General features: G+C 39.3%; 1 protein-coding gene across 2 annotated transcripts in view; it reads right to left on the bottom strand.

Annotated features, from left to right (window-relative positions):
* Nucleotides 1-12981, bottom strand: part of LOC143936004 (cadherin-like protein 26) — a 139827-nt gene that overhangs the window by 46875 nt on the left and 79971 nt on the right. For both annotated transcript variants that reach the window (XM_077460267.1, XM_077460266.1), the window contains exons 4-8: nucleotides 9328-9486; nucleotides 8230-8377; nucleotides 7062-7228; nucleotides 2844-2975; nucleotides 43-228 (exon numbers count right to left, since the gene is read on the bottom strand). In XM_077460267.1, coding sequence (XP_077316393.1) covers nucleotides 43-228; nucleotides 2844-2975; nucleotides 7062-7228; nucleotides 8230-8377; nucleotides 9328-9486 — 792 coding nt within the window. The remainder of the gene's footprint in view (nucleotides 1-42; nucleotides 229-2843; nucleotides 2976-7061; nucleotides 7229-8229; nucleotides 8378-9327; nucleotides 9487-12981) is intronic.

Below are 12981 nucleotides of genomic sequence, written 5' to 3'. Positions count from 1 at the left end.
AGATTAAACTGACTTGGTATTGAAGAAATCATTCGTCCTTACCTTTACAATGTTTAGGATTCCATCATTGTTTTCTGGATCTGTGGTCAGGTTATAATTTTCATTCTCATTTCCAGTTAATATTTTATACTTGGCTCTCCAGGCTGGAGTTTGCGGTGTATCCTTATCTTCTACTTTTAATCTCAGAAACTCATGCTTCACTTCTCCCTCCCCCACCGTGAGTTCATACTGCAAAAGGAAGGTCCATTATTGGCATGAACAGATTAAGCTCCATTGACACAGCAGACCACACATTGGCAAATCTCCCACCCAGACTCAAGCAAAATAATTTGGTGCCCAACTTATTAGCTAATTTTTTTGCCTCCATGGAGAAGAAATTGCTGCTGGGTTTATCAACATGCTGAATAATTTGTGTGCTAGGACCACTTCCCCCAATCAGAAGTAGGCTTACATTGTTATTCACTACTTATCAGGGCTGCAAAACGTCCTTTAAAAGGGTGACATTTAAAGAAAAAAAGGAAACCAGTACTGTCAGTGTTTACACTAATGCCCCATACACACGATCGAACTTTCAGACAACAAAACCATGGATTTTTGTTCAAAGGTTGTTGGCTCCAACTTGTCTTGCATACACACGGTCACACAAATGTTGGCCAACAATTACTAATGTGGGAACGTGGTGACGTACAAGACTTACGATGAGCCAATAAAAAGGAAGTTCAATAGCCAGTGCACCACCCTTTGGGCTCCTTCTGCTTGATTCCAAGCATGCGTGAACGTGTGTGCGTCGGAATTACGTACACACGATCGGAAATTCCAACAAAGTTTTGTTGGCGGAAAATTTGAGAACCTGCTAGCCAACATTTGCTGGCAGAAAGTCCGGCAACAAATGTTCGATGGAGCATACACGCGGTCAGACTTTCAGCCAACAAGCTCACATCCAACATTTGTTGTGGGAAAATCTGACCGTGTGTACGTGGCATTACTATAAGCCCTTGTACACACCGTCGGACATTCCAACAACAAAATCCATCGGATTTTGTGCGAAACTGGTGTTGCATACACATGGCAGGACAAAGTTGTCGGAAAATCCGATCGGTCAGAATGTGATGACGTTCGTTCATTACGCCGGGACTACGTTCAGGCTAGTAGCCAATAGCTTTGGCCTCGTAATTTGATCTGAGCATGCGTGGCACTTTGATCGGAAATTCTATGCAAACGATCGGACAAAGTCCGATCGGATCATGTTGTCGGAAAATTTTTATATCCAACTCTCAAACTTTGTTGGTCAGACATTCCGACGGAAAAAGTCAGATGAAGCCCACACACGGTCGGATTATCCGACAACACAGTCCAATCGGACATTTTCTGTTGGAATGTCCGACCGTGTGTACAAGGGCTAACAGAGAAAGCCCCGCTTTCCACCTGGCTGTGTGGTGAGGCCTTATAAGCACTGAATGGACAGAAATGCAAATCCATATGCTTCCATCTGTGTATTTAGTTGTTAGCCTGGTTCTTAGCTTTAAATCTCTTTCCAACAGGGCATTTTTTGGCTGCATAATCACTAAAGCCATCATTACCTATATAAATTGAAAAGGCATAACAGTGCCCAAAACACTTCTATGATGAAAGGAGGCTACAATAAACCCATGGGTAACACTTCAGTGGTCACAGGCACATATCTCTATCACTGCACCCACTGAAGTATGCTGCTGTTGTGTTCCTGTGATCTATGATGCATATTATTGCCTGTAATCTCCATATCTCTGGTAAAGGGCTACGCACAAATGAAGTGCTGGGTGCTGTCAGAAGCAATCTGGTGGCTGCACAGCTTTATTACAAACGGTGGCAGCTAAAGGGTTAGGGCCTACCCCGATACCGTATGGCTCCATCCTGATTATATATCAACATGGTATCACACAAATATTAGACAGAAGAGTTAGGTGTGATGAGCTTCATAATCACTGAACCCTTTGAAAAGCTTCACAAGTTATATTTATTGTCTCACTGCCTAAACTCATAGGAGTTGCTTTACTAAAGGCAATTAGGCTGTTCTATTTGCAAGGGAATTTGCCCCAGAGCTTAGTAAATATTTCAGTAAAGTGAATGTTTTCTGAAGTTTCACATTGCAAAGAATACGCAAACACGTGCAAGGAAAATGAAAACATTTTTGTTTGCACATAATTGGATGATGGAAGTCAGCAGAGCTTCACCTCAATCGCTAAGCTCTGGGGCAAATTCCCTTGCAAAGGGCAACGTCTATTGCAAAGTGAACAGCCGATTTGTCTTGATTAAATCAACACTATAGAGATGCCAATATAAAAATGAAAGCATGGCATTAATGACAAAGGGATGTAGCTTAGTTATTAGAGGAAAATACTGAGGGCTGAGTCACACCAGATGTGCGGTGACTGCATTGGGTGGCTTTTCCAGCGTAGTCCTACTGCATGGACAAGGCAAAATGCCTTGTCTGCTATGTGCCTGGTTCACACCACTGCGTTGTAGTGGTGTGCAGGTATCATGTTCTAAAAAATGAGTAATGCATGCAGTACTTTTTTGCAGCACAGTGCGAGGCAATCCACTGCCTTGCACCATGTGGCTGGCAAGTGAACTTTAGGAGATGTCTGTGTGGCATCCCAATAAAGTTTGTTTAAAGGAAAAAAATATATAATTAGATTGTGGGATCTGCTGAGCTCAGTGCATCATCACTTCACTGATCTCAGCCAGATCGTACTGCACACCAGTCGTGAAACCTTAGCTGCAAGAAAAAAAATGGCTACAGATACACTTTATCACTGGTTAAATGCCCCACCCCAAAAAAAAAAATAAAAAAAAATACTCACTTTATCCCCACTAGTGAACACCGGCATATTGTTATTCCCATCCTGAATACGTATGTTAATAGTAGTTGAAGTGGATAAAGGCACAGGTCCATTGTCTTTCGCTCCCACAATTAGTCGGATGAAGTTTGAAGCCTGGAAAAGAAAGGTCATTAGACTACAGCTGGAACTTTTGCCACACACCTATATTCTTTTTTTTAATGGCACTATAAAATCTGGGCTGTTACATTGACCATTTCCTGAACTGGTGATAATTACCTTCTTGTGTAAGAAATTCTATTCATATGTTGGACATATCATCCAATTACAAATGGAGAGCAGGCTACAGATGGATATCATCGGATGTGTCATCTCTATACAGCTATTCAACATGCATCTGGTCTCAAGGTTGTACAGTATTTTCACATCGAGTTTTTATTTTTTTGCATCATGGACACATTATTTCCCTTTTGGATAATATTGAGTTTAACTTTGCCATATTTGTTTTTTTTGGGCGAGTTTTTAGACAGATCAGGGGGACAGTGATGGGAGCCAGGTTCACTCAGAGTTACACCAACTACTTCATGGGCTCCTGGGAACATTTTATATTTGGAATAACAGGATGAACATGGTTCTATAGGCAAGATATACAGTACGACAATATACTAATCATCTGGGAGGGGGCTGAGAAGACTTTACAAAAGTTCATTGATCATTGTCACAGTAACTCCTTTAGGTTACTATGGCAGATGTCCATAGTCTCAGACTTAGAATTCGCATTTGATGCTGAAGAGACAATTTTATTTATAATACGCATTAAGCTCTCTTCAGGTAACTCGTACCTACCATCCTCAATGGATTTGCAATGACCTTTAGATCCATTTTGCCTGGTTAAAGCATACAAGCACTAAAGAAGACTATGGAAAACCAAGCATTATTCTGAAGAAGAAATAGGATATGAAGCCAGCTGGGCCTTGTCATAAATGTAGACTTAAATTGGAAATAAATTTGACTAATAAACTGAGCAGGCAGCTTTTGTTTGCAGGAGAGACGTGCTATGTGTCTTCTGCAATAACAAACACTTACCTGCCTGCTTGTAGCCTATTGGTTGCAAGCTCCAGCTGTCCTAGAATGACAGACTGCCATGTTCATGCATAAGAGGACATCATTCCCCAACTGGCCAATCAAGAGGCAAAAAACCCGAGACCCAGAAGTAGCCGGTGATTTATTTAATCGCTGCATCGCTAGAATGAGGTCAGCAGTTCCTTTTAAAAGGAGGATCCTCTTTTTAGCAAATGTTTGCCAGAAAAACCTAGAGCAATAAAGAGAATACCACAAGACCTGAGGAATTTAGTAGCCCTAGGTAAAAATAAGGAAACCATTGATTAAAAAATAATAATATGTGGCACCAAAAGAGGACCAAGGTGAGATCAGATGTTAGGTCACCTGACATTAAACATGTCATCAATTGCAGGACACAATTTGAGTGCAAATATATGGAGGCTGCACCTTGCACTCTTTGAGGGTCCAGTTTGGTGAACATAAAAAAAGACGTACTTCAAGGACCCTCAATTATTCCGCTCCTCAACATTTTACAGACGCCTATAAGAATGACTGAAAAACTATTTGGGATTGAGGCTATATTGAGAGCTTTAGATACCAATTGGTCTTTTGGCGAGAGACTTATTGATTTATAATATTAAATTTGTAATTCCTTTGTTTAGCCAAAAGACCACAATGCAAAAAAATAGGATAGCATACATAAAAGTAGATGACAAAGATAAAAAACAAAAACAAATGTGTTATCCCACGCTACCTAAAAATTATGTATAACTGGGCTAATAGTGGGTGAAATATGAATGTTATACTTAGCGCTGCGCCAATAAACTATAAACAGTATATGGTAAAGTGCCTACATAAATATAATCAATATCATAGTATTAATTAACAATGTAAAGTGCTCAGTGCAAAACAAATAACGTGCAATCATATAAAGTCTATAATATATATATATATATATATATATATATATATATATATATATTAGTCATACGGTGTGTTGAACTTGTGCAACTTATACAGTTGGTGTAGATCTTGGCGACACTGCTGGGTCCCTCACCAACAATATTCTTTTATCACCTTTCTTCCACCAAAATGTTATAGACGTTAGTCATATCTGAATATAGGATATACCTATCACCTTCCAGATACCAGAAAGAACATGAGAAACAAACAGCCCTGTCTTCAAAACAGGAAAAGGCCACGCATACTGGGAAAGCGTTAAGGATAGCTGCAATTTTTCAAAGAGAATGGCTACTCCTAAATGAGTTGGGAAGGTGAAAGTCATCTCTGAATATAGGATATACCTGACGTCTATAACATATCGGTGGAAGAAAGGTGATATTTTCAACCATACACAGAATATATCCAGCAGTCCTAGTCATTGATGGGAGGCGATATTCCAACCTAAATACCAGGCGCATTTAAAGATTATTGTTGGTAAGTGGGGACCCAGGAAGGGAGCACGGAGTGTCACCAAGATCTACACCAACTGTATAAATTGCACAAGTTCAACACAACATATGACTATATGGATGGACTTTATATGATTGCACTTTGTTTTGCACTAAAATTGCACTGAGAACAATTTTTGATTATATTTATGTAGGCACTTTACCAAATACCGTTTGGTTTTTTTGAGCAATGCAGAGTATAACATTCATATTTCACCCACTTGTTTTTTTTTTGTTTTTTTTACCTTGCACTATAGCAGCAGCCCAAAGTACACATTTGCTTTGTTATTTCGTTTTATTTACAATTGTCTCTATAGCTCAGGTTTTTCCAAATTTATTCCAATGCAGCGTGCACACGATCGGAATTTCCGACAACAAATGTTCGACAGGAGCTTGTTGTCTGTCGGAAATTCCGACCGTGTGTAGGCTCCATCAGATGTTTTCCTTCGGAATTTCCGACAAACAAAATTTGAGATCTGGATCTCAAATTTTCCGACAATAAATTCCGATTGTGTGTGCATAATTCCGACGCATAAAATTCCACGCATACTCGGAATCAAGCAGAAGAGCCGCACTGGCTACTGAACTTAATTTTTCTTGGCACGGCGTACGTTCTTGACGTTAGGAATTTCCGACAACTTTTGTGTGACCATGCGCATGTAAGACAAGTTTGAGCCAACATCTATCGGAAAAAAAACATGGATTTAGTTGTCGGAATCATGTGTACGCGGCATAATAGCGTGTGGCCGCATCTAATCACTGAAGCACCAGCACTTTTTATTTCGATCCTATTGCTGGTGAGTAACTTAATGCAAGCACTGGCACCTGTCCTCTAGATCACATTGTTGAGAGCCACTAAATTAACTGCACTATATGATTTTAAACGTTTAAGGACTTATTTGAAGGACGATACTTTGTTTTGCAATGAACATTTTGTTTGGAGGAAGTTATACATGCAAAAGTACTTTAATGATATAGATGAAGATCGCTCACATAGCAACAGATCATACAAGAATCAAAACAAAAAGAAAAGCGGTATATAAAGTGGTTTGGCATATCAAAAGGTTTGCGATATGTAAAACAGCAAAACGGTTCAAAAAAGAAAGTAACAAGAATTACCCCAGAAATCAGGTAAGTATCAACAGTAGAGCACAAACACAAAAGAGTGCACTTGATCCCCGGATATCAGAAACTATACCAGATATAACATGGCATAGCGGGCTGGGTCAAACATAAAATATCAACAGGAGGTAACTGGGCTGGATAAACCATCAGGCATAATTTAAGGGGGGAGAGGGGGAGCAGGATAAAGCAAAAGAGAAAAGAAAGGAAGATGATTTGCTCAGGGAGCAGGTCAGGCACACCACCCTTCACTCAGTATATATGAAATATTGACAAGGTCTTCATGTCAACCGAAAGGCTTCTTCCATGTTATGCAGGGTTGCTGTAAAGTCTTCCATGCTCCTGAGTTCATTTACTTTAGCAAATCACATGGATTTAGTCGGCAGGTGCATGTCCTTCCACCGAAGTGGAATGCAGGCTTTCGCCACGCTCATTAGTTGAATGATCAGAGAGGACTCTTATTTCCAGATATAAATCAAGAGAGATCCTTCTACTTTTTGTTCATGTTGATTCCTGTGTGGCTATTTCGTGACTTTCCCAGGTTATGCAGAACTAATATTAATGGTAGTAATAATAGTAAGAAGAATAAGTCCTGTGAATAACCCACCTCATAACTCAAGCATCCTTCCCCACGAATCAGACCATTTTTAGGATCAACATTTAATTTGACATTTGGAAGATCAGGTATCTGTTTGATTAAGAAATAAGTAACGGCAGAATTCGGGCTGTCTTCTTTGTCATCGTCTGTTGCTGTGACATGGAATATTGGACTATCTGAAATGAAAAGGGAATTCTATCTTAAACGATGGTGTTTAACCAGTTCAGTAATGTATATTTAAAGAGGAAGTAAACCCTGATGAGTTTACTTCCTCTTTCATTCCCTGCAAAGGTAAAGCATAATGGACTACTATGCATCGCATAGTAGTCCATTATGTGTCACTTACCTGACACAGGAGCCATCGAAGTCACCGCTGTCCCCTGTAGTCCGGCGCATACATCTTCTCGGTGGGTCTCGCTGCTCCGCGGCTGTCATTTGGCGAAGCCGTCACTCCCACGCATGCGCAAGGGAGCCGCCACTCGCGGCATATCGCTGTTGACCGCGGTGCGCTTAGTGCGCCTGCGTGCCGCTGTCTATGGCGCATGCGCCGTAGACAGCGGTGCCTGTCTTTCGGCAGATATCTCCTAAACCGTGTAGGTTTAGGAGATATTTCTTGGACCTACAGGTAAGCCTTAATCTAGGCTTACCTGTAGGTCAAAGTGTGTTGCAAGAGTAGTTTACAACCACTTTAATTTATTTAAAGGTAAGCTGAATTACACAAGGACCAATTTGGTATAGATAGCTTCACCTTTGAAGTTAAACCTGGTCTCCATCTGGCACCAAAGCTATAAAAATGAATTGTGAATGATTAAACTGAGGCTGCAATGAGCTACCAATATGTAGGTTCCAGTACTTTCATTGACATCCTAACATCACAGCCTAGGGAGTCACTGACTTTGGAAAATCATTCAACCAATGAAGTGTTACAATTCCAATGCCTATCCTGCACACTCGTCCCAACACAAAGACTCACTAGGTTGCAAAGCCAGAATCAAAATGAAAGTTTACGTCTCTTTAAGGAGAAATATAAGTATAATTTTGCAGAAATTTTTCGAAAATGTTTGGGTGGTCTTTGCAAAAAACTACAAATTTTTCAAATCCTAAAAAATTTAGGTCTAAAAGAGTCAGCCCACAAAGCAAAAAAAATATTTAATTATGGTAATATTGGCATACTCACCAAGGTTGGTGGTCTCTTTCAGTGTGAGATTATACACAGTTTGAGAAAATCTGGGGGTATTGTCATTTTTATCCCTCACTTCCACATTAAAAATTAGAGATTTGTCCAAAATCAGTCCAGTTAATCTATCAGCAGCATCAAAACGCACCTGTACAGAAAATAATGAGGGTAATAGACGGGAAATACATGGGAAACAGACTTGGTTAACATATGGCCACAAACATTTATAAACGTTGAACAAGCAGAATGTCAGGGTTGGGCTCAGCCCTTCCTTCTCTGAGCTGGCCGCTCAGCTGTCGGCTAATGGCCAGCTCCTATCTCTCCAGGGGTACTCAGCTGTTGATGATATCCTGCTCTTCAGTGCTGCCTACTTAAGCCGTCCAGCCCAGATGATCGCTGCCTTCGCCTTAGTCAACAGCACAGAGACTGCGATCTCCTGCATTCCTGTTAAAAGACTTGCCTGGCTGGCATCCCTTCTGGCTCCAGATCCTGCTTGTTTTTTTTACTATGCTCATCTCCAGCTCCCTGACGTTTGGCTTGTCTGACTATACGTTTTGGGTCCTGAACCCTGGCTATGTTTTGACTATGTTTGTTCTATTTACTTTTTATTATTAAACAGGTCTGATTTAATTGTACTTCTGTTTCCGTCTGATTTCATGGTTTCTGACACAGAATGAGGACAGATGATGATTGCCTCATTGTATTTGCTGAATCTAAACTTGTCACATTTGAAGCAAGATCACTGAACTGTATTACAATATGATAACATTAGTCATTGATTTAATTTTAATGGTCAAGTGTTAAGGTTTGGAAGTTAAAGCTAGATCATACACTAAATAATTGATAATGGCAAATATCGTGTGTGGTATTATGTCACATAATCTATATATAAAAAAAAAAGCTCAATTTGACAAATTTATACAGAAATCACAAGATTTGCAGTTCGACGAAACCTGAGCATGTTACTGCCAGATGCCTGGCAGCAATCCTATAAAACATGTTTTATGGGCTGAAATTGGAATTGTCCTATATTTAGAGAGTCTCATTGCCTAAGGGCAGTTTATTTTGATATATATGCCTTGTGGTAATCATACTCACAACAAACAGGGGTGTCTTCTCTCTGTCGATAGCTCGGTTCACATACACCGCCCCACTGAGATCGTTGATATGGAACAAGCCTATCTCTGGGGCTTCGTCCACTCCAGGACCACTGATCAGATACTTGATGGAGTGGTTTTCTGCCCTGTCATTGAAGAGCTAAAAACAATGCACAGTTGTGAGCACAGCGCATAAAACACAGCCAAAAATGTTGAATGAGGATTCTGGTTCCATCACCCTCTACCTTTACAAGAAGTTTCTCCAAAAGGTCACATACAGATTAGATAAACCCCAAGAATTAATGTCTATTTGCTACCCATTAGTATGTTAAAGGGGAAGTAAACTCCCCTATCGTTTTCAGCCAAGGAAGCTGCCATCTTTGCCTCTGTTTAATCTTCAACTGCTATGGTGCTGCACATGTGATTCGTTATGACCCCAGCCATTGGATGGTTTGATAGTCTGGCTGAGAGCACAGCCAATGTGCAGTTAGCATTCCCGGCATGCCTTTTTTTTTTTTTTTTTTTAACTGTTTAAATCGATGGGTTTACTTTCACTTTAAATATACCAACAGAAGTGCTTTGTTATCTTAATACTGCAAATAAAAAACATGTTGTTCCTGCCAGAAATCTTGTAAGGTGGCAGCTTCTTGGATTCTTGGTATTCAAGATACTTTAAAGACTAAGGCTGGCCATACTTAGATCAGTTTTTTGGATTATCAGCAGGCTGATCAAAAAAAAATACTGAATAGACTGCCCCATCCACACAAGTGAGTTGGATGGTGGAACCCTCACCGCTATGTTATTGCATTCTGACAATGGGGATTCTTCTACTGTCAGAATACACTGCATGCAATTGAATGAAACTCTAATTGAATAAAAAAAAAAATTCCAACAAGCTGGTTTGTGAGAAGACAATAATTAGATCAACTGCTCTGGAATGGAAATTCAGCTGGTCCTTCCTGAATTTTGATCAAACTATGACCAGCTCAACTCCAGGTTTAAGTAAATAGTTTGGTCGGAACAAGTTGGTTCAAACAAACTTTTTCCTTCTCTAAAGACTGTGTGGACTATATAAACTATATGCAGCATCTGCTACATACAGTATAAAGCCCTGTGTTCTGACAGCAGTGCATAGACTTCCTCTTCTGTTACAGAACAAAACTGAGTTGTGATGATCCATTCAGGGGAAGCCTTGTATTTTATGAATAAATACAAAGTACCCTCTGGATGAGGTGGAAATAATGACGTCATCCATCTGATAAACAATAAACTCCATTTGGTTTCCATAGAATTAGGGTTATAAAAATATATTAGCAGTCCAGTTATAACAAAAGGGACAACAAAAGATCCTGTAGTTTCATGTGTACAATATCAGGAGAAAGATGCAACAGATTGGGTTCATCATTTACTGTCTGTGGGACACAGCTATAGGATGTTCCCACTACTGGTAAAACCTAGGAAAGGAATATTAATAGGTACACAACAATTTGCTTAGTCGCATACAGTAACAGCAAAAATAAAAATATATAGAGGGGGCGCTCTGCTCTGATCCTAAATCCCCAATGAAGAAATTAGTAAGTACTACTTCTAAAAATATCAAAAGAACATTTAAAGTGCTTCTTATTAAAATCTGTACCAAAAATTATGTGTAAAAAGTGCAATGTATAAAAATTGCAATGTGCAAACTTAGTGCATAACAGTAAAGTGCATGTTTAAAAAAAAAAAAAAAATGATTTATATATATATATATCTCAAAGCATCACACAATAGACATTCATAGATATCTAATAAATACTAATAAATGATATATTAAAAATAGATGGTAGCCCGTGATGAAAAATTATAAATGCAAAAACAAGTAAAATGCAGGATAAAAATAAAAATAAAACTTAAAATAAACGAAAAATTAAAAAATATAAGACACCACCGTTGTATTTAAAATAACAAGGGCATAATGCTAAATTACACAAACAAGTGATGCAAAGGCTATAAGACCAATGTCCATAACTGGCAGTGCTATAAATGTGAAAAGAGGTCCAAAAGTGAACCCTCGGTCGCCATATTTAGTAGGGGAACCTCTCCTGCATATAGCAGAAATACCTGGATCAGTGCATAGCAACACAGTGGCTGATACTGTGGAGGCGCTTAAACCCCTGCAGGGGCAGGGAAGTCGGTGAGTGCAAGATTCACCTGTTGCACGGATATCGCACTGGGTTTTTACCCCCCCCAAGGAAAATTTGCACTTAGCACTTTTGGACCTCTTTTATGTGTCTATTGTGTGACGCATTGGTTTATAATTTTGTTTTTTTTACACATGCACTTTACTGTTATGCACCAAGTTTGCACATTGCACTTTTTACACATAATTTTTGACACAGATTTTAATAAGAAGCACTTTAAATGTTCTTTTGATTTTTAGCAGTAGTACTTACTAATTTCCTCATTGGGGGATTTAGGATCAGAGCAGAGCGCCCCTACTATCTATATATTTTTATTTTTGCATTTTTGTTCCAATCTATGGTTGCGAACCTTGGATAGTGGCAGCCCTCTTTCTTTTATGGTATTTTTCTGTTGCTTATCCATAGCGCAAACCCATTATTTTTTGTCTTTTGGCATACAGTAACAGGTCAGTAAAATTAGTAAATACCTACTCCTCGCATGACATCTTCATTTGCTTCCCGTTTTCCATATTAAAAACGTTTTTTTTGTAACTATGTATGAGGAGTCTCAAATGACGTAAAAGAGGAACAGGAAGGCGCAATCACAAAGTAGGTAGCACAACATGTATTGTCTAATTTATATAGAAATCACAAGATTTACAGTTTGATGCCTAACAAACATCTTACTAGAATGTTTAAACCCAAAAGAGGCATACGCTCTATGAGTCAAATGGGCTTTTGGTGGCATACACCAAAGATGGAGGCTTCAGATCTGGCAACCTTTGACAGATAAATCAGGTAATCTAACGAGTCCTCAAACGGCTCTCAAGGGTAGTGACCTCCAAGGTAGGTATTCATGAAGCAAGATGGATAAATTCTCCCATGCATTTGTATATATAGTTGGAGAGGAGAACAAAATGCTCCTGCTGCAGTTTCAGCAATGTCTCCTCTCTGCTGCGTCCTCTCAGTCGGGAAGTTCTGGGTGAGAGGGGAGATTTTGGACGCAGTAGAGAGGAGAGGTTTTGTTCTTCTCTCCAACTACTGTATTTATACGAATACATGAGCAAATCTATCCATCTTGCTTCATGAATACCTACCTTAGAGGTCCACTACCCTTGAGAACAGTTTGAGGACTCATGGGATTACCTAATATATTTGTCAAAAGGTTGCCAAATCTGAAGCCTCCATCTTTGGTGTACGCCACCAAAAGCCTGTTTGACTCATAGGACGTATGCCCTTTTGGTTCAAACATTCTGGAAAGCCTTCATCTAATTGGTGGTGGATCTACTTGTAAAACCCTCTTCACAAGTTATTTTTACTTTCGATGTCAAATGGACGTTATGAACATTCGGTTTCTATCAATTAAAATTTTTTGGACTCACTTCGCATTGGGCTTCTATAACTTATGGATTTCATGTTTATTTGCTATTCATTATTGATGCATTATCACTGTGAACAATCCTGCTTGTTAGTTCTTCTTTAACATATACAGCTAC

This window comes from Lithobates pipiens, unplaced genomic scaffold, assembly GCF_037356315.1.
Source record: "Lithobates pipiens isolate NorthernLeopardFrog02 unplaced genomic scaffold, aLitPip1_a1.2 Scaffold_28, whole genome shotgun sequence".
NCBI classification, from domain to species: Eukaryota; Metazoa; Chordata; class Amphibia; order Anura; family Ranidae; genus Lithobates; species Lithobates pipiens.
This window is presented reverse-complemented; position numbering and strand designations above follow the sequence as displayed.